This window comes from Lacerta agilis, chromosome 16 (genome assembly GCF_009819535.1).
Source record: "Lacerta agilis isolate rLacAgi1 chromosome 16, rLacAgi1.pri, whole genome shotgun sequence".
Lineage (NCBI taxonomy): Eukaryota > Metazoa > Chordata > Lepidosauria > Squamata > Lacertidae > Lacerta > Lacerta agilis.
In genome coordinates this window covers 37206601-37229055 of record NC_046327.1, presented here as the reverse complement: position 1 = coordinate 37229055, position 22455 = coordinate 37206601, and the positions used below count along the sequence as shown (strand labels likewise).

The window sequence follows — 22455 nt, the reverse complement described above, 5'->3', positions numbered from 1 at the left end:
AACACCAAAACCACAGCAGCACACGGAAACGAGCTGTTTACCTTTCTGCCGGAGCAGTACCTATTTATCTACTTGAACTTTGACATGCTTTTGAACTGGTAGGTTGGCAGGAACAGGGACTGAGCGACAGCAGCTCACCCCATTGTGGGGATTCAAACCGCCCACCTTCCGATCGACAAGCCCTAGGCACAGTGGTTTAGACCAGTGTTTTTCAACCACTGTTCCGCGGCACACTAGTTGCCGCGAGATGTTGCCTGGTGTGCCGTGGGAAAAATTGTGTTTATTTGATTCCTATTCAAGAGAATTACTTTATATATAGTCAATATAGGCACAGAGTTAAATTTTTTAACATTTTCTAATGGTGGTGTGCCTCGTGATTTTTTTCATAAAACAAGTGTGCCCTTGCCCAAAAAAGGTTGAAAAACACTGGTTTAGACCACAGCGCCACATACACATATACACATTGAAAAGCATTAATCTTAATGAAAGCAGATTGGCAGCTATTCAGTGTGGAGAAAGAAAAGTCAACTGCCCAGCATCCAAACATTGACAAAGACTGATGCCCCCTCCTCAGGAAACCACATGCCAAATTTAGAAATGGTATCTTGAGATGTGGCCAAACCTATGCCAAAAAACAGGTAACGTTGCCACCAAAGTGATGCTTTTGTCCACCATCTTGACTCAAAATGGCACCTGGCCTCCACACAAGGCCCTGCCCCCCACCTTGGGAACCTTGTGCTGAGTTGGCAACAATACTGGACAAACATTTCCCAAATTATATAGTAATTGTTGTTGTTGTTGTTGTTGTTGTGTGATTTTTTTTTTAATAAAGAAGATTGTATTCCTTTGTTGTGTGAACAGTTTTATTAACAGTTCTGTACACCACCCTGGAATCTTCTCAAGATCAGTGGTTGCAAATTATTTTAAACACCCACCCCACCCCTCGGGACTAGGTATTGCAGGGGAAGTCGTGGTGACCTGAGCAGGCTGTGGTAAACTTGTCAGTTTGTAACTGAGGTGAGACTGGTAAGCTTCAGAGGAGGAAACTCCAAGATACCCCAGAGAAGGCAGCTTGGAAGCCATTGCTTTGAGAGATACAGTGGCAATTCTAAGCGTTATGGTGCCCCCAAACAAAGGGCTCATTCAAGGGAAGCTTCACAACCTGCCCAAATCCCCCGAGACCAAATTGGACCCCTGTAGGGCCCTCTGCTGTATCACCAGCCAGCAAAACCCCATGCCCCTCCACCAGACGGATGCTGGTTTCTGTAGTCACAGACCTGGCAGTGTGCTGGGATGGGCCAGCTAGGCCCCGAAGGCGTCAAATCTCCTTCTCTAACAAGAGCAGTTCACGGTTTCTGCACAGTAGCTGGTTGTGTGCATGCACAGAAGTGCCATTCATTGGAGTGAGACCTCGGAGCCTGGCCAGGTGCTAATAGACAAACTCCTCTGTCTTAGGTGAGCCGGCTCCCCCAACGGACATTAACTGCCAGAGCCCCCTTGGTACTGCCAGAGCTTTCCCTCCATTTGCTCCAGTCAAAGCCCTGCTTTTCCCTCCCTCCCTCCCTCTTCCTCCCCATCGTCAGAGTTGTGGGGATGAAGAATATAAACCTCTCCCTGTGCAGGAATATGCGCCGAGTGGTGAAACCAGCCTGGAGCTCAGCAGCCTTGCAGACTGGAAGGCAGAGGAAACATGAAGCTCCTTCTCCCCGCTCTCTTTGCCTTGGCTCTGTGGGCTCCCCTTGGCTGGGCTGCCAGGAAAAAACCTGAAAGCCCAAGCAAGGGCTTGAGTTCCTCATCCTCTCCTGCCCTAGATGTGCCAGCCCATCCCGGGAAGCGACGAAAGCAGCAGGCAGCAAGCGAGCTCGTCTTGGGGAAGGGTGTGGCGGAAGGTGAGTCAGGGGGAAGGCCGTGCGGGTGATGGAGCTGCATAAGGGAGGGGCTTCCAAAGGGGCGTGGCTGGAAAGTGAAGCAGTGGGCGACATGAAGCGGGAAGCCGTGCAGACTACCACAAAATAGTGAAATGTGCCAAACTGATACAGTCTCTCACCCCTGTGGACACTAGCGGAAAAAAGGCAACTTTGAAGAAGGGAAGCTCAGCTTCAGTACTTTGTGCCCTGTTTGTCTTGCCCCGTCCATCCTGCCCACATTTAAGAATAAGAGTTGTCCCACATGCAGCTGGGATTTTGCAGACAGGCTCAGCTAGAATCTTACCCTGTTGCCCGAACTGGAGGATGCAAAACCAAAAGAAAACGTTCCCACAAGCTGCTTTTGCTTGGAGCGTGGCTGCACATGCTGGAGAGGTAGGGATTGGTGGGAAGGAACGCCATTTGTAGTATTGCATATGCTGTAAATGATGTTGTGGACCATGAATTTGAATGTGTGTACATTGCGCTGCCATGTGAGAATAAGCCCCTTAGCAAGTGGCGTTTGGCAGCAGCTGGAGCCATTTGGCAAAACTGCAGGTGAGCATTGGCCTCTTGGCTTTGGCTATGCTAATGAGCCCCAGGCAAACCAAAATGTAATCTAGGGCCCAGATAACAAACATCTGGGGACAAATATGTTCCTTAAGCCATCAGTTGTTTTTCCTGGGGTAAAAGGACACACATTTCCCCACATTTTTTCACTATACATTTATGCATGGATCTAGCCTCTGCTCAACATTTATGGTTACTTTCACACTGGTATCTGAAATTGCCACCCTTTGTTCACATACCTTTAATGGAGAAAAGAAATTACATTGTTGTCAAATCCTTTTAGTCCATTGGTTTCTGTGTTATTCTCCTGTAATTAGCAGTCTTGGTATATGTGTGTGTTTTGGGGGGTTGTCTCCACAGACTGTTGAAGCTTTTCAGGACTACTGCAGCTTTAAAGTTCCTGTTTGCAGGTCTTCCCCATATTATTGCTTCCTGTTTATTCTATCTGGAGGGTTACTGCTGAATAACATCTCTTAGGCTGCAATCCGACACACGCTTTAGACTCTGTAAGATGGACATCAAAGTAAATAGGTTTAGACTGTTAGTTGCCCAGTGTCGTGTTCTGTTCATGGATGTGGTGGTCGTCTTTAAGTACCTGTACTTGGTTTTTGTTTTTGTTTTAAAAAATATAATAGTAAAATAAAACTGTTTAGTATAAAAAATAATAATATAAAAAAGGGAAGCAGGCAGAGGGCCTTCTCAGTAGTGGCACCCGCCCTGTGGAACACCCTCCCACCAGATGTCAAAGAGAACAACAACTACCAGTCTTTAGAAGACACCTGTTTAGGAAGCTTTTAATGTTTGATGCATTACTGTATTTTAATATTTGTTGGAAGCTGTCCAGAGTAGCCAGATGGGCGGGAAATAAATAAATAAATAAATAAATAAATAAATAAATAAATATTATAAAATAAAAAAGTAAAAGAGCAAGAAAACCAGTAATCAAAGCCTCTCTATCAAGCAGGAAAAGAAACGGCAACGGGGACAATTAATGGAGGTTATTCAATCACCAACAATCCTCCAGTCAACGGAAAAAAATAACATGGGCACGATTTTCATTTTACATGGGCAAGGACTTTTTCTGACTAAAACTTGTTTTCCAGCAAACATTATAAAAAGATTTTAGCTATGGTATATATTGTTTACCAATGGTATAATATTGTTACATGCCACCCCAATCTCTGAGCGGAGTTAGATTTCAGGCTCCAGGTACAGAGACTGTGGTGTCTTTATGAGATATGGTTTATTTACCCACATATACAGTCTGAGCCTCCGATGGAGGGGCTCCCAGCATAATACTCCAGGAGGGTTTTGTGTCTCCCATTCCTGCAGCCTCAGATTCAAACTGTCAGCTCACGTTGTGCTCTGACTTCCCTCAGCAAATTGCAACTCTATTTCCTCCTCCTTACATCATACCCAACTGCAATCCTGAAACTTCTTCCTCCTAAAAACTCTGGCATTGTCTTCTGCTAACTACCCGGAGCCCAGGGCAGGGCTCCCTCCACCCATTTGCTGGCTGCTGGCTTGTCCCCCCTGTCCTTGTTCCCTGCTAAGGACTCATACTTAGAGACCATAATCAGGCTGGCCTGTATTTTCACACTGCTCATTTCAACACCTGGCAGCCCATCTTCATACTCCAAGCATTGATCAAACTCCAAGACCCACCAGACCCAGGAGTTTAGGGGAGTCAAGGCACCCACAAACTAATACCACTATAATGCTATGCAGAACTTCTGCTTTAATTCCACTTCCAGTTAATATGGAAAGGCAATTCTTGGCAGTTAGCAGTTCTAAAGGACTCCGGCAGCAAATCAGCTTAGAAATACAGCCTTAAAGAGCAGTTGTGATTCAGCAGTCATTCATTCAAAGTCAAAAAAGTGTGGCCTTGTGTATGTGTCCTCTGGCAAGAGCTGACCCAGATTTTTTGATGGATAGCCCCAAGAATCAGCAGAAAATATTCTGTTGATGTGCACAGCAAACCAAGTCGCAGCATTCATCATGTTATGCTTCACCCAGGATCGACTTGACCCAGACTGCAGTAGCTCCATGGAGAGAATAGAATAAATTAATATTATATGGACCGTTCTAATCCACTTGGTAAGGCTGGTCCTGATTGTGCCCCAAAGCGAGCAAGAAGCCAGTGCAGATAGCAAAAACTGGAGTAACTGCACCCGACCCCAGAAATCAACTGGGTTGCAGAATTCTACACCAGCTGAAGTTTCCAAAATAGAATTTAAGGACAGCATTGAGGTGTGCAGTGTAGAGGGAAGTGGACATAAAAGTATTGCAATGGGATTAAAAGGGGCTCTGACTCCTAGAGGATGCTTGCTTAAATTAGCATTTATGGTTTGTGATAGATCCGCTCCACTTCCGGGTGGGGAGGAGTTGCGGTGGACCGCAGAGCCGCTCTTCCCCACTTCCTGTGGGCGGGGGACTTTGTCCCTCGCAGCTTAGGGAGTCCCCGGCCACGTCAGCAGGCATCCGGCCAATCAGCCGGCTGGGGGCGTGGCCGGGGGCTCCCTTTCAAAAAGAGAGGCGCGAGCCGAGAGACTCCCTTTCTGCTGGCTACTAAGTACTAGACACATCTTACCAGCCATGCTGGAAGTTGAGATCAGTGTCCTGTCTGCGTATATGTCTATGTACTGTATACCAATGTGAAAGAGTGTATGCACCAGGAAAAACGTAGTGGTTAAAATGTAGCCAGAAATTGGGGTGGGGTGGGGTGGGAAAAGAGGTATTCTGTTAATCTGGCCTTCTTGCTGTTTGAGACATGGTGGAGAAGTGCACTGAAAAGTGTGGGCTGAAAAAATGACTAATAGCAAATGAGGAGGAATGCAAGACAAATGCTCAGTGGCAAACTAACTAACCTCAGGATGAACTTTCAATAAATAGGTTTCCCAAACTCTGTTTGGAGCCCTTGCTTGTTCCCACAAGCTCAAACTGTATACATGTAACTAACACATTGTCACAGAAATGCTATCAATCTCAAGTATTCACCTTCTGCATAAGGAAATTAGCTGTGTGCACGGCTGTCCTTGGAACTCCCTACCACTTGGAGAACCAAGAAGCTGTGAATATCGAAGGAATGTCTACATCGGCACTATGCATTTAAAGCACGGCCACCTCGATTCTATCTTGTCTAGCCTCTAGATTCCGATCCGATCCAGCATCCTGTTTCCCACAGTGGACAGTGAGATGCCTCCTAGGAAGTCAACAAGCCAGACATAAAGGCAATACAGTACAGCAGCCTTCTCCCAGTGGCTGGTTTGGACGGACAGAGTTATTCTCCAGGAATAAGCCTAATTCTCTTCCGAAGCCATCCAGGTTAATAGTCATCACCACGTATTGTGGGAAGTTTTAACTATGCACAGTGTGAATAGTTTTGGCTGTCCTGAATCTCCCGTTATTCTGCTTTATTGGATGACCCTTGGTCCCAGTGTTGTGAGAGAGGTAGAAAGAGAGGTTGCTCCTGGAACAGCCTGTTTACTGAACATTCATCCTGGTCTGTTTCCAGGGAGGTTTGATGAGGTTGCATCAGAGCAAGTGCTATCACACGCTTCCCTGTGCATTTTCCTGCCACATTCCTTATCAAAGAAATTATGATCTTTTGGGGAAGTGGGTTTGTTTGTGTGAGACCACCCAAAACAATCGGCCACCTGGAAGTGCCCAGAGAGAGAAAATATTTTCTCCGGGGACTCGCTCACACAGACTTCCTTTTGTAGAGAGTTCCTAGCAGCAGGTCCAGGCTTTTAAAGCTTCATGTCCAAGCATTTTATATTTTGTCTCAGCGTTTTCCCCGGGAATACCTGCATTTTACCACTGAATCGACGGTGCAAATGGTAATCAGGTTTTCCACAGGTGGTCACTTGCTCCAATTCAGCAGTAAAATGTGGGCTTTCCCAGGGCAAACACAAAACTGCTTGGTCAGGGAACTTTAAAGCCCGGACCTGTGCCTGGAAAGCAGGGTGCCAAAGGAAGCCTGGATGAGCCCTGCGCCCCTCATCACATTAGGACCCAGGGTCAGGTTTTACCATCCGGCTGCAGTACTCCCAAGGGAAGCGCATTGATTTTTCCGGTAGGACTTATTGGCAGCCACTGACACACATGGGAGGAGAAAGGAAATGCCCTCAGGGACACCACTTCTTGCCCCTAATGATCCCAGGCCTTAGGGGGCAAATCCGATCCTATCTGCTTAATTAGCATAATATGCATACTTAGGTCCTGTTTCCTGGTGACTCTGATGAGGCATAATTTTAGAAGCTGACTATTACATAGGCAGGAAAGATGTGCATTTTTAAAATCCTAAGTAAATAAGCGAGGTGTCATGGTTTCTGTTTCCCCTCTGAAATTTGCAGGGACCCTCAAATCTGTAGCCAATGTGGAGAGTGTCGCAGGAGAAAAGAGCTTGCCCCAGAAAGGTGAAAAGCCTTCGGTCCTGAAGAACAGTGTCTTGAGGAGGAAGGAGGCAGCACCCCCCAACTACCTGAATGGCCAAAATCTGGGACAGGGAGGTGTACCAAAGAAGAAGTTGTCCAAATTTGGAAAGAAGGTGTTGGGCACAAAGAGAGCAGAGGCTGCCAGCAGCAGCATGGGTGCAAAACCAGAATCCGCTGCCCCTGCGACAAACCTCAGCCTGGCCCAGGCAGGCAGTATGTACCCTCAGAAAGGTATGAACAAGAGTGGGAATAAAGGGATGAAGGCCAGCCTGTGAATAAGTTTGGACTAGTTTCATTTTTAAGCTTGCCTACCAGTTTTAGGCTGCAATTCCAAGCATGCTTATTAGGAAGTAAGTCCTGCTAAACTCAGTGGGCCTTACTTCTGAGTAAGCTTGTGTGTGCAGCATACATTTAGAGCATTCACACCCTGCAAAGAGTCCTGGGAACTATAGTTCACCCCGCACAGAGCTACTATACTTAGTGCCCTTAACAAACCACTTCTAATTGTGGGAATTAGACTTGTAAGCTCCCAGTTGCAGAGTATACAGAAGGCAGCCCTGGGCTTGTTTGACTCTTTAGTTCTCTCTTCTCTCCTATAAAAACTACACAATACACTCTCTTTTAAAGTTTAAAGAACATAGGACTTTTACTTAGTGTACTTGCAGTTTCAGATTAAATATACAATGCAGGTGGCTGTAAACATCTCACCTAGATTACCGGTAAGCTGTTGCAGACTAACAAACATTTACAGACTGATGATACTCTGACTCCAAGGCAGACAACAGCACAACACAACACACCTACTGCTCTGACTGCTAAGACTCACAATACTGTGAATAACAGAACCAATGGAAATCACAGGGTCCTACAGCCCTTTCAAACATCAACCCTTGACATATGCAGTTTGGATGCTAACACCCCACACTAATCTCCGTGGAGGTTAACTGTACAGTTAATACAGGTAAGGTTGATGCCCAGGCTGTTGGGACCCCCAGAGAAGTGCACTCCATTGGGACGCTTCCTCTATCAATGGTGTTTATTTGGTAACAGTCGTGGGGAGCTGCAAGTTGCCATTTTTAGCTACCATCAACCTAGTGTTGCCCTGTGGGAAATGTAAAATGGTGGCATGCAGAAGGCCTCTTCCAACAGACTTGGCACCTGCATCTGATAGTGGAGTTCAACACATGTGGCTGAGTGGAAGACGGATCTAACCCATGGCTCCCTGTTTGAATGAACAGCTGGGCAAGAGAGAGAGAGAGAGAGCCATGCTGTCTTTGTGCAGGGCAACTTCCTGGTCAATGGTGCCCAAGTTAATCAAGGACTGTTAATTAGGTATTGGGCCCCCTGTTAGGTGGGGGGCGGAGCGGAGATGGGTCATGTAGGTGCCAAATTGTCTTAGTCTGCTTTGCCTTTCATTGTGCATCTCTTGTCTCTACAGGTTTGATCCATGTAGAGAAAACATCAGTGAGGGAACCTGTTGCTCCACAGAAGGCAAAGGCAAGAAAGGAATACGCCGTCACATATAGGAATAGCACTCGGATACAGATAGGAAAAGTGCCAGGCCCTTGGCATGGAAATGAGAGCCAGGCACTCTCTAGTCCTACCCACAAAAATACTGGCAAGGCAAAAGAAGGAAAGGAGCCCAGAAAGCTCCAAAGCAATGCCAGTCGGGCACTGCTGCAGAAGGAGAACATCTCTCCCCACAGGAATACCAGCAGGCCAGCATCAAGAAAGGACCATGGCCCCCTCTTCAGAAATGCCAGTCACACCCCAATGCGCAAAGAGTATAGTGCCCTCACTAGGAATGGCACTCAGGCCCAGGGAGTGAAAGAGCCCAGGCTTCTTCTCCCCAAAAAGGCCAGCAAGGCGCAATCAGAGAAAGAACATGGCATTCCGTCGGCAAACACCAGTTGGTCACTGACAAGGCAAAAGCAGGGCATCTCCCAGAGAAATGCCAGCCAGGCACAGATGAATAAGCGGCTCAGAGTTGTTCACATAAATGCTAGCCAGGCACAGTCAGGGAAAAGACTCATCGCCCCAAATAGGAATACCAGCTGGGTTGAGGTCAGGAAGGAGCCCACCCTTACCCATAAGAATGTCAGCCAGGCAGTGCCACAGGAAAAACCCAGATTTTCTCACAGGAATGCCAGCCAGGCATTGCCAGGGAAGCAGGATGGCTCCCAGCAAAGGAATATCAGTTGGGCAGAGGTAAACAAGGAGCACAGACCTTCTCACCAGAATGCCAGTTGGGCATTGCCAAGGAAAGACTCCAGTTCTTCCCGCAGAAATGTCAGTCGGTCACTGGCAGGGGCAGAACATGGCATCCTGCACAGGAAAGGTGGACAGGCACGAGCAAGGAATCTGCCTGGTGTCCCCTTCAGAAACATCACCCAAACTGTGGCTGTGAAAGAACAAAACGTATCTCATAAAAATGTCTTCAGAGCAGGAGGCACACCAAAATGGCAACCTGCCATGCCAAAGGAAAGAGATGAGCCCATAATGCCATCCTTGCCTGTGACCTGCTTGCTTTCTGAACATGCCATCGCTTGTGGCAATGCTCGCCTGAAACACGTGCCCAGGCTGAGTGACGCTGCGCTCAGAACCCTCTACCTGGCAGGTGAATATCTTCTTCACCCACCTGTGCCTCTCCAGCTTCTCTTTCCTCACCTCATTCCCAGTGTAAACTCTCTTCTGGGTCCAATAACTGTCTTATCGTGCAAACCTATACATGTCTACTCAGAAGTAAACCCTACTGAGCTCAGTAGGACTTACTCCCAGGTAAATGTGTATAGGATTGCAGCCTTGTTCAGTCGGTACTCTGTTGTGCGCTCATTATTAATGATCCTGCTTTCAATACTATTTGTGCCTCCAAAGTTTTGGGGTGATCAGACTGTTTAATTTCCAATCAGTGCATACCCTATAACTTCCTGCTGAAATCCTTTTAACTTTTCATACCACAGATGTTTTGGGGTGTTTTCTCTCTTGCTTTGTTGCACTGTAGCCCCTCCGGAGAGCAATAATGTGTTAGCATTGGGGAAGCATCGCAGAACAAAAAATAAAGCAGAAACAATCCTACCACTGTAATTGTGTGAGAACATGTTGCAGAATGCACTTGCATCCAAACACCAATTTGGAAGCGCCCTTTCTCCCCATTTTCCAAATGTCTGTGTGGTGGATAGAAGCCAGCTAGAGCTGGAATTCCCAAAAGGTTTGTGTGCTGCTGCTGGGATCAATACCATGACTTTTGCTCTGACAGGAACCCAAATACAGTACAGACAAATTCTTTAGGGGCCCATCAATGTATCACAGTGGTTTGGAGGTTAGCACTAACCATAGTTTGCCTGCAAACTTGTGGTACTGGGAAGCAGAGACTGGAGGAGGGAATTGGTGCACAGGAAGTGGGAGCACAGGTTTCAAGTCATTCAAACCATGGTTATGAGGAGGGAAAAGAAGGAAAAGAGACTATGAGGATGGAACATAAGGGTGATTTAACAGGCAAATAACTATAGACTAACATGGACAAATACGTTACTGAGATTTGATGGAACCCCTAAAGAAAAACATATCACAAGGAGCCGGTGAAATACTAATTTAGGACACTAGAAGATAATTAAAAAGAAAAAAATGGTTATGAGGATCTCTTGAATGGCAAAATATGATGGTTGGAGGTGTGGGAGGGAATTTTGAGAAAAGACAATCATGCAGAATGAAAAAACAAAAAACAGGAGTACATATGTTAGATACTTTGAATAGTGGTTATATATTCACAAATTGTTTTCTATTATTCTCTTTAGTTTAGTTGGAATTTTATAGAATATTAGTTTGAAAACCTTTAATAAAATTGATTTTTTTTAAAAAAAAGGATTGGAGGAACAGAATGAGATGTCTGAGCTGGGCTTTCAGAGTTGCCATGACAAGGCCCAGAGCGTGATCTTCCCTGTAACTGCTTTTGCACCTCTCACCTTCCTTCCTTTATGCTTCCCAGAGAATGAGATCACACATGTCCCAGCTGGGATTTTCTTGGGGCTGCCCAATCTAGAATGGCTGGATCTCAGCAAGAACAAGCTGGATTCTGCAGGCCTGCACCCAGAAGCTTTCAAGGTGAGTGGAGACAGGAAATACCTTTTGCTATGAAGGGAGGTTCAGAAGCAAAGAGGGAAGTCCATTTATGGGGGGGACTGAGGGGGAAATAGATTATCATAGGCACCTTTGGAGATCAATTACTCCTAACTTCTTCAATTAAAGGAGATCCTGAAACTAGGACTGCACATGCATAGAATGTGTTGCGCCATTGCTCTATAATTTGCCCATTTGCAAGACAATAATACTTGAATTATTTCTTGATGACTATTGAACATGATCACAACCCCATCAGTACCTTTCTTCTTCCATGCAGAATCTCACCAAGCTGAAGCGCCTGAATCTGGATGGGAACCGCCTCACTGTAGTCCCAGCTTTGCCCAGTTCACTACAAGAGCTAAAGATGAATGACAATAATTTAGAAGGGCTGCAGAGACACAACTTCCGAGGTAGGGGTCACTTCCTTGGATGTGTGTGTGTATTCTGCATATGATCAGAGGCCCTCATTCCTAGGTGCCGGAATTTTTGTAAACACAAGGCAGCACCCTATTAAGTCACGTTCCCTATAGATTTGTGAAACTCTAGCATACATACCTAAGGGCCCGTCTAAACTTCCTACTGTCATGCTTCTTTCCTCAGGGAAAGGTGCTCTTTAACACTCAATCAGAACAAACAGTAATTCAGGTTTTCTTAGGACTGACGTTTGCTCCGATTTAGCACTAAAGTTCAGGTTTTCCCTGGGGAAGGAGTGGGGCAAATGGAAAACTGCTCAGACCCCCCCCCCCCATGGTTTCTAGGAATGGGACAAATGGAAGTGTGGAGAAGCCCTTTGTCATTAGAAAAAAAAATCTTACATTTTCCATAGCAAAGAGAATTGCACTGAGACATGGAAATAATATCATTATTATATTATTATTTATTAAATTTCTATACTGCCCTTAACCTGAAGGTCACAGGGTAGTTTACAATATAAAAACACAAAAAATACATACCATAGTAAGAAATGAAAACAGTACCCCATATACACAACTTAAAAGGCCACAGATAGTTTAATTGGCCAAAGGTCTCTTGGAGAAGGTTGCTTGTGGGCATTTCTGTAGAATAGCCACTGTTAATATTTAAGATTGTGGTGGTGATTACAGCCACCCTGTTTTATGATCTCCACATTTTAGGCAGGACGCTGGTGGCGCTGTGGCTTAAACCACAAAGCCTAGGGCTTGCTGATCAGAAGGTCGGCGGTTTGAATCCCCGCGACGGGGTGAGCTCCCGTTGCTCGGTCCCTGCTCCTGCCCACCTAGCAGTTCGAAAGCATGCCAGTGCAAGTAGATAAATAGGTACCGCTCTGGCGGGAAGATAAACGGCGTTTCACCAGAAGCGACTTTGTCATGCTGGCCACATGACCCGGAAGCTGTACGCTGACTCCCTCGGCTAGTAACGCGAGATGAGTGCCGCAACCCCAGAGTCGGACACGACTGGACCTAATGGTCACAGGTCCCTTTACCTTTTTAGAGCTATGGCAACCACTTAATAAGATGTTAAGAATTCATTCCTTTGCTTATGATTTACTACACTTATAGGCCACCTTGCCGCCAGGGAATCCAAGACAGCATACAAAGTTCTCCCCCACCCATTTTAGCTTCACAACAACCCTGCGAAGTAGGTTAGGCTGAATGATAGTGACTGCCCAACATGAATTCTGCGGCTGTGTGGGAATTTGAATCCTAGTCTCCAGAGTCCTAGGGCACATTCTTATTTCCCTTTGCCCCCCTGCTGCCTTGTGGAACATATTCAGGGGAAGAAAAGGCTAAGGAGCAAATCCTACACAAATCTGGAGTGGAGTTTCTAAGACAGTTGGATGCCGTTTTGTACACGTTGTTTCTGGCAACTCCTGCAGCCAAGCTGGTGCCAGACTCATTTCTCTGCTTTCCTTTGGTGAGGCCAAGAGGGGGAGGGGCTTGTCATCTGGGCAGCCCAGGACCTCTAGACACACTGACCAGGCTTGCACCCCTGGGAGGTCACTTCAGGCAATAGTTACAGGTACAGGTAGGTAGCCGTGTTGGTCTGCCATAGTCAAAAAAAAATAAAAAAATAAAAAAAAATAAAAAAATTCCTTCCAGTAGCACCTTAGAGACCAACTAAGTTTGTTTTTGGTATGAGCTTTCGTGTGCATCTGAAGAAGTGTGCATGCACACGAAAGCTCATACCAATAACAAACTTAGTTGGTCTCTAAGGTGCTACTGGAAGGAATTTTTTTTTAATTTTGTTTGGACTTCAGGCAATGTGATTCTCAGGCAGTTTGGCTCCCCCCCTGGAGGCACACTCCATTGTCTTCCAAGACAACTTCTGAGGAGAGATGATTGTAAACCTTTATGGGCAAATTACCCTGCAGATAACGTTGTCTGCCACAGACCTACACAGTGCGCACACACATGTTATCAAGATGCACAGTGGAACAATTACATAATGGGATACCCGGCGATTCCAAGTGACCTCATTTCGCTAACAGCATCCATGTGTCTAAATGACCTGAAACTATTGCCCAGACACATTGAAAGTAGACAACAGTAGCAAAAAGAGATCGCTCACATAAACAAATCTCATGGATCACTACTACAAAGGCAAATCTAGGTATGTTGCCCCCTCCATTGTCCTTTGACAAAGTCAGCGCTCTACTGAGTGTAGTGCACCGTGTTCATGCAGACACATTATGGTATTTCCAATATCGGTATGATCTTCCATCAGTTTGGAAGCCAGGAAGCCTGCTATTACTGGTCTGGCTTCTTTCTGTTTCTGTAATTGCCCAGTGCTGGATGTGTGTGGGTTGGTTCCTGAGAAGTTTGTTAGCAGCTGATAAATGGGGCTAAACAGGAAGCTGGGATACACACTGGGCCTCCTGGGAGCAAGTTCTGCTGCTAACAGAGGCCCCTTGTTTCTACCCTGTCCATCCTGAGAGCGTTCCAGCAGTGGAAACTGAAAGGAAATGTAAAAACTGGGCTAATATGTTTACGTGTATTAATTTTATATAATTTGAAACTTTTGTTCCTTAACAATTGGGGGATTCTGATAGCTGTGTTGCCAATATATTTCTCCCCTGTTAATCTGTTGTTGTCCCTGTGTCTTTCGAAGCACCCTGGGGAGGCAGAAATTTGGCAGGTGAAGCTTTCTCCATTCTTTGCTAAATCCCTTCATGTCAGCAAAAAGACAAAGAGCGTAAGAGCAAGGCTGGTAATGGGAGGCAGGGTGGGGGTGGGCAGAGAGGGGAATATTTGACCCATATTCAAATGTATATTGACCTGCATATCAGTCCTGTATTTTAGTGGGGGGGTTAGCCCTCTTAGCTTCTGTGAGGTCCTCCTTTGCAGCTGTTTTTCAAAGGCTATGGAGGGCATGATTTGGTTAAAACTGGAGGAATTCAGGGAGTGAGATTAGTGCATTTCCTTAAGGGGTGCTCTGCCTGTCCCAGTATAATTCTTCCAGCACTGGATGGATTTCTGAATGTCATTTTCTAATACATTTGGGGAGCCCCCCTTCTCATCTCATACATGAGCCTTCAAAGAATTAATTCCTCCACAGCGCTGTGATGGCACATCCAGAGTGTTGTTATTTTTGCAGGTAGAATTAAATGGCATAGCAGCAAATTTATACTGCACAATTAAAATGGCTTCAGTGGTCTTGTGCAACAAAACTATCCTCCCCCCCCCCTAAAAACCTGGGCTTTCTGCAGCAAGGAAACGTGATGGGAAGGAACAGGGAAGTTTCTTTATTGTAGTTGCGGGGGGAACATGCTGTTTTATATTTTGAAAATCAATCAATCAATTGGACAGGGAAATGCCCCAGAAAGTGTGGGATATGCTTGATGCAGCATCATATAACCTCCCTGCAAAGAAATAAGAACAAATGCTTAATAAATAGCTGCCACCATATAACGTTCCCACAAACTTTGTGACAAACATCATCAGGATGAATAAGCTCAATAAGCAGGTTGGCTGGAAGTGGTCAGGGGGCATTCATGGATTCATCTCTCCTCTGTGCAGGCCTCTTCAAGCTGCTCACCCTGGAGCTGGAGGCAAATGAGCTGCATGATGGGAACGTTCTCCCCACCACTTTCAAGCCCCTGAGCAGACTCATCTACCTGCGACTGGATCGGAACCGCTTTCGAGCCATCCCGTCAGGTTTGCCTGCCTCCTTGCAGGTGAGCACAGCAGGGGTTGTTCTTTGTAACAGGACCAGACCCTAACCACGGGGCGGTCAGCTGAACCAGGAGCCAAACCTGGTAGGTCAAGGGGTATAAAATGATGTATGAGATTTAATAATAATACCTTTATTGTCAATGTACAACCTGTGTACAATGAAATTAACAGAGCCTCCCCCCAACACTCAACCTCGTTGCACTCTGTGTGCTTGTCGCACAACACACCAACCCTGAAAGTCAGTTGCTCTATATTATTTTCCGTTTCGAAAGGAATACCGTACAGCAGACATGTCAAACTTCAAATAGGTTGCAATCTACTACCCAGTATCAAAAATGGGCAGTGATCTACGCCAGGCATAGGCAAACTCAGCCCTCCAGATGTTTTGAGACTACAGTTCCCATCATCCCTGACCACTGGTCGTGTTATCTAGGGATGATGGGAGTTGTAGTCCCAAAACATCTGGAGGGCCGAGTTTGCCTGTGCTTGATCTACCCACTGTCATTTTTCAACTTAAACATACTATTCACGCCTCCCCTTAACACGTGTGTTTTAAGCTGTGATTATTTTAGACCCCCTCCAGGACAAACTGGTCTGTCTGTTGGTCTCTCCCACCCGCTCCACCCCGGAAGGTCACTAGCCAGGCTAGTGGAGTGTGCTGCGGAGCTCTCACCGGGCGCCACTTCTCCTCTGGGCAGCAGCCAGGATAGAGAAAGAAGCTCTCAAGTGGGCCAGTGATGTCTGCATTGTCTGCTCAGGGCAGCACCACCACCATCCAAATCAGCCAAATACTGGGCACAGTACTGCACCTAAGATTAAAACTGCAGAGTGAAAGGAAAGGAGGTGCTTTTTCTGCCTCTCCACTTCCAGCTACTCTCTGAAGACTAGAGAAGAGACCCTCTTAAGAATATTAGGGGATGGGCAGGGGAAGGACTAGACCATGTGAAAAATGAACACAATATTTTAGCTGCAGTTCATTCATTTCCAGCTTTGTATTCTTGTTATAAAAAGTGTGCCTAGACATTCCATTGTTGTGCCCATAACCTAGGTTTAAGGATGCCAATTACCGTATTTTTCGCACCATAAGACGCACTTCCCCCCTCCTAAAAAGTAAGGGGAAATCTCCGTATGTCTTATGGTGCAAAGCCTCCCTGTCAAGCAAGCCCTCATTTCCTTGTGGACTTCCCAGAGCCACCTGGTTGGCCATTGTGTGAAACAGGATGCTGAACTAGGGCTGGTCCAGCAGCGTTATTTCCCTATGCTCCTGTGATACCACCTTCATCTCTCTTTAAAAATGACTGTCTGTCTCCAGTCCAGCCCCATTTAACTTGTCTCATTCTGGAGTTCTTCTGTATGTTGTTGTTTTAGAGGTGGATGGGTTGTGTGAGATAGGTACTGGTTTTGTTTGCCACACAAAGCTGGATGGGGACTGAGCAGAACTGGAACCAAGGAAGAGGTGGGGGGGGGGGAGGATGTTGGAATCAACTGTGCGGTGTGTGTGGAAGCTGCAGTCATATTAAAAGACAAATTTTAAATCAACAGTTTCCCACCCTTGCAGGAGCTGCACCTCGACTCTAATCGCATTGAGGAGGTGACTGAGAGTGTCCTCAACAAAACCCTGAACCTAACTGTGCTGGTTCTGAGCAACAACAAATTGCAGGAAGATCGCATTGCTCCACGTGCCTGGATAAACCTTCCGTGAGTACCTTAGCATCATTTTCTCATACCAGTGATATTCCAAAAAGGAGAGGGTATGAGAAAATCCAGATTGAGGGAGGGGAAAGTGTGGGAAGGCAGTGATTTGGAGGTGACTGTCATTAAAAAATTTTTTTTTCAAGTTCTCTTTCAAATTGTGAGGTTTGATGAACAAATCTATGATTCTTTTATATAATTTGAACAATTTATTAAGTTGATGATATTGTAACCAACCTGTTACTACACCTTTAACTTCTCCAGACCTTTTTATTTTAACATCTCCATCTATATCCATTAAGAAATCTGTACAAGTTGCCCACTCGTTTTTCATATTTCATTTTTTCACTGATATAGCTTCTATGGGAGAAAGCCACAAAGGTGTCTTTCTCTAACAGATTTTTATATTTATCTCATACTGTATATAAATTCTTCCTGATAACATGATTCATGAAACCTTTATGCATTTTAACTTAATCATACCATAAATATGAATGCCAGCCAAACTTATTGCCATGTCCTTCCAAGTCTAACACCTGTGTATTTTTCAATACTAACCACTCCTTTAGCCAGCAAAGACAAGATGCCTCATAATAAAGTCATAGGTCTGGCTGGAGGTAACTATCATATGGACAACAGAGAAAACATAGATACAGGAAGTTTATAGTCCATATTAAACTACAATATGCCCCCAAGTGCAATGTTTTTCCCAAAGAAGGGAATGGCAGCAATTCATGTATATAGGAGGAAATCCGGGACACCACTGTTGGGAACTCAGGAATCCCCAAGGGCTGTTTGTGTGTTTTTCCTCCTCAGGAAGCTGGAGGCCTTGGACCTGTCTCACAACCGCCTAGTGCACGTGCCTTCATTTCTACCCCGGCACCTGAAGCAGCTGACCCTGCATCACAACCGCATTGAGCGCATCCCTGGCTACGTCTTTGCCCATATGAAGCCTGGCCTGGAGTTCCTGCATCTGTCACACAATGCACTGCGGGACGATGGCATCCACGCCGTCTCCTTCCTGGGGCTCTACCGCTCCCTTGCTGAGCTGCTCTTGGACAACAACCAGCTCCAAGCCATTCCCCGTGGCATCCTGAACTTAAAGGGGCTGCAGGTTCTGAGACTGAGCCACAACCGCATCAGGTAAAGCAGGGATGGGGAGACAGTGGCCCTTTGCATAGTTATTGGACTACAGCTTGCATCATTCCTGACCGCTGGCCATGCTGGCTGGCGCTTGTGGGAGTCCATCAGTACTGAGAAAGGCACAGGTTCTCCATCTCCAAAAGAGAGCCTACTCTGCTTCTTGCTCCTTTGTGCTTCTTGCATCCACAAGCGATGAGAAATCCTAGGGCATTACGGTCAGTCTGCTTGGAGGAAACAGTGCTGTAGGGACTGGTGGCGTTTGTGTAATATCTGAATGTATAGAAATATACCGATTAGCAAGCAAGCACACAGGCAGCCCAGCACACAACAGAACAGCTATTGCCAGGCTCCGCAGGCAACTATTTTAAATACCTGTGTTTTGCTCCTGGGATAAAACACGGGAAATCAGATTCCTAGCGTTGCTACTCTCACCCTCATTTTAAAGATGAATTATGTGAGCCAAGAAGTTTTAATCTCATTCTCCTATTATCCATGAACTCACTACTACATTGTCTTGGGTGAGCCAGTCAGCACCTCTCCTAATCCCATCTGTAATATGGGGGTCATGCTCAGCCGCCTTTAAGGGTTGTTGTTTGTACTGCAGAGAGAAGGTACTGTATATGAAGAGCTGCATGATGCTGAGGGTTCTTAGTCTCTCTTCCTGGCAGGCATGTCCCCCTGAACTCTGTCTGTGACACGCGGGTGGCAGAGGACTCGAACATTGTGTCGATGCACCTGGAAAACAACTTGATTGACCGCCGCCGGATCCCACCCACAGCCTTCTCCTGCATCAAAGCCTACCACAGTGTAGTGTTGCGGCCGCAACAGAATGAAGAGGACGACTACTAAAGGTGCCTTGCAGATCACTCCCAACAGCTGTGAGGTGGTCACAAGCTATGGGACCGAGCACTGTCCCAATCTGGGGGCGTGGGGAGAGATATTGCTCTTCAAGACATCACAGTGCTGCAGGAAATAGGCACCTGTCTCTTCTCTGTAGCTTGTTTCATTCCCCCCCACTAGAGGCTTCAGGGGGGGCAGTCTTTTAAGGAGTCATGTTTTTTTGTGATGAGAGAGTACTGGAAACATTACAAATGTACAAAGGTGAACACAGATGACCAGGCAAATACCTAGGCAGACAACATTCCACACAGACACCTGGTGCCCCCAAAGCAGCAGCATATCTTTGGACCTCTCTCGTCATCCTGCTATAGAACTCAAGGCTTCCGTCTCCTTTGCTGACTCTGTTGCAGCACCAGACTGACTCTTTAGCTCTTCTTCAACAGGTGGAGATGACAGCTTGCTGCCACCGGTTAATCAAAGGCCTTTAGCAGGAACCTTTAGCAAAGCAATTATGAAAAAGCCTTGAGAGAAGTTCCTTTAGCGCAGGCGTGGAGAAGCCTGTGGCCCTTCAGATGTTGCTGGACTACAACTCCCATCATCCCTGACCATTGGCCATGCTATGCTCAGGCTGGTGGGAAACGGGAGTCCAAAGCCACCTGGAAGGCCACCCGATTCCACATCCCTGAACGAGATCTTCTATCTGGCACCAGAGGGTAAATAGGTTTTGTTGTGGGTGGTTGTGTTTTGTCATCTGTGTGGTACTGGCAACATCTCCAAGGACGTTGTTTCTACTCTCCCTACCCTAACCATTGTAGACACCACCTGAGGCTTTCCCCACCTCATAACCCTCCAAATTCTGCTACATATAAAGAGTGAGGCGGGTGCATTCCAGACTCTCTCTCTTTAGACTTTCCACAGCAAAAACTCACAATCTGATAGCATTTTCTCTCCGGTGTATGAGTTTGACAAAAAGTTTTTTTTTAAAACAACAACAACAACCATAAATGATCACAAATTCTATCAGACAGCTCAGTGCTCTTATCCCACCTCTGTTTTATGTGGTAAATGTTATTAATATGCCTGGTGCTATATACTTTCTGTTTCTTCATGTATGTTGAAATCTCTCACAATTGTTTTATGTATAACTGTTTTTGCTCTTTCAATTTGTGAATTTAAAAACCTTCTTTAAATAAAATAAAAAATAGTTTAAAACATGTTAATTCAAGTGTTTTGTTTTCTGCTGTACCTTACTTAATCATTCCTAACAGTTTAAAAGTTTAAAGTTAACACTGACTCCTTTGAGAGGGAGAGGATGAGCTTGTGGTTTGCAAACCATATGACGAAACAAATGCTCTTGACCCAAAGTTCAAAACACTGATATGCCTCATGAAGAGTAAAAAAGTCAACTTGGCTGCAACTCACGAACAACAAAGATGCTGGATGCTCCTGTGAGAAAGGCCACACTATGCTTGTTTATAACTGGTTTCCAGTAAAGCAGTGGACAATGAAGAAGCTGCTGAAACTTCTGCACCATCCTTTGCAAAACGTTGTGTACTGTTACATGCACCCCAATCTCTGAGCAGGAAAAGGTTTCAGGAGTTCCAACATGTCCCCCAGATTTGGTTTCCTTAGAATGAAGGTCACATTTCTGTGATTAGAACAGGGGTCCCCAAACTAAGGCCCAGGGGCTGGATGCGGCCCAATCGCCTTCTAAATCTGGCCCACAGACGGTCTGGGAATCAGTGTGTTTTTACATGAGTAGAATGTGTCCTTTTATTTAAAATGCATCTCTGGGTTATTTATGGGGCATAGGAATTTGTTCATTTCCCCCCCCCAAAAAATATAGTCAGGCCCCCCACAAGGTCTGAGGGACAGTGGACCGGCCCCCTGCTGAAAAAGTTTGCTGACCCCTGGATTAGAAGGTTTAATTTACACATATACAGACTGAGCACAAACTGGAAGATTCACAGCATTAACATTCCAATAGACACACGGAGATTTCCCACTTCTCACAGAGAGCAAATAAGGCCTCTTCTGTCCCCTTTCACAGACACCTTGATGACAACGCCTCCAACCAGGGAAGTGGGAGCAGAGAAAGACATTCCCCCAGCAATGTAATTTGCATGGCAACACATCTCCACTTGGCCCTGTTTTTGTTCAAACCCACGGCCCTGAGATTAAGAGTCTCATGCTCTACCGATTGAGCTTTGTTTCAACTTGCTCAATGGCAAGAGGTGCAGAATCTCTGGCCTTCAGACACAATCCGTTTGACCCTCAAGCCTGTTTTGGGTAAGCCATGGGTATGGATCCCTTGGCTCCATCAGGATCCGGCATGTTTTGGCAGCACTGGACGGGAGAGGAGGAAAGAGAAGGATCAGAGAGTGGGACAGCACAGTGGACGCCCAGGGATGGAGGAGGGGGTTCTCCCCTTGATGTCAGAGAGGAGGAAGCAAGTCTGCTGGCAGGAGGGACGTCACAGAATCACAGAGCTGGAAATCGAGTTAGGGAAAGTGGGGGGATGGGAACCCCGCTCTGGGCCTCAGGCTCTGGGCCAGGAGCAGCCCCAATCCAAATGCCCCCATTCACCTCAGCTGCTTTAAACCAGTGTTTTTCAACCTTTTTTGGGCAAAGGCACACTTGTTTCATGAAAAAAATCACGAGGCACACCACCATTAGAAAATGTTAAAAAATTTAACTCTGTGCCTATATTGACTATATATAAAGTAATTTCCCACGGCACACCAGGCAACATCTCACGGCACACTAGTGTGCCGCGGAACAGTGGTTGAAAAACACTGCTTTAAACCAAAGGAGAAAAAGGAGAGCCAACATCTGTTAAACCTCCAGCCTGCCACTTCATAATGCATGGACCCCTATGGATTCAGAAGGAGCAACTGTAGCCTCTCCATGGGCAGGACACATTGAGGCCCATCCTGACTGCACAGTCTTGTTCGGTCTGTGCAGTGAATGGCTCAGGGTGGGGGCGGGGGCAGAGGTTCGACTCTTACGCTGCAGCCTCCCAAGCTGGTTCCAATTTGCGAGGTCAATTTGTTAGGTCAACCCGGCGTGGGGACTGGAAGGCGTAGCAGGAGCCTGAGCCAAAGCCAGCATTTGCTGCTGGCCCCTCTGACCTTCCCCAAACAGGAAGTGCCTTTGTTGTGATCCAGATCAGGAGGAGATTGTAGCTGCAAGCTGGGCATTAACTGTTCCCTGCTCTTGACGGGTCCCTTGTGGGGCCCAGCTGTGGGGAAGGGAAAGGAGCACCGTCAGCTGAGAGAAGAAATGCCGTATTGGGGGACTGAAGGAACATGGGGCGAGGGCAGAGGGGTGAGGATCCCCCTTGCCACACTGGATATGAAGAGAGGTTTTGCAACACACACACACACACACACACACTTTTCTCTGTCTTGGCAAACCAGAAGCACTATCAAAGTTCAAGGACATGTTACAGGCAGGGGAAATCGCCCAAGGAGAACATGGAGAAGACAGAAGAGCCTGTGTGTGGGGTGGGGAAAGAGGGCATGGCCTAGGGAGGGAGAGGCATGGCTTGGGTGGAATCCTAACAAGGGCCAGAGATAGAGACCTGGAGGGCCACACTCT

General features: G+C 46.3%; 1 protein-coding gene across 1 annotated transcript; it reads left to right on the top strand.

Moving 5' to 3' along the window:
- The first annotated feature begins 1571 nt into the window (after positions 1-1571).
- Positions 1572-18979, top strand: LOC117061119 (extracellular matrix protein 2-like). The gene is made up of 9 exons (XM_033173806.1): positions 1572-1889; positions 6830-7141; positions 8349-9527; positions 10896-11011; positions 11307-11439; positions 15025-15182; positions 16739-16878; positions 17689-18015; positions 18684-18979. Exons 1-9 carry the CDS (start codon positions 1691-1693, stop codon positions 18862-18864), a joined length of 2745 nt encoding a protein of 914 aa, XP_033029697.1. The 5' UTR covers positions 1572-1690; the 3' UTR covers positions 18865-18979.
- The last annotated feature ends 3476 nt before the right edge of the window (positions 18980-22455 follow it).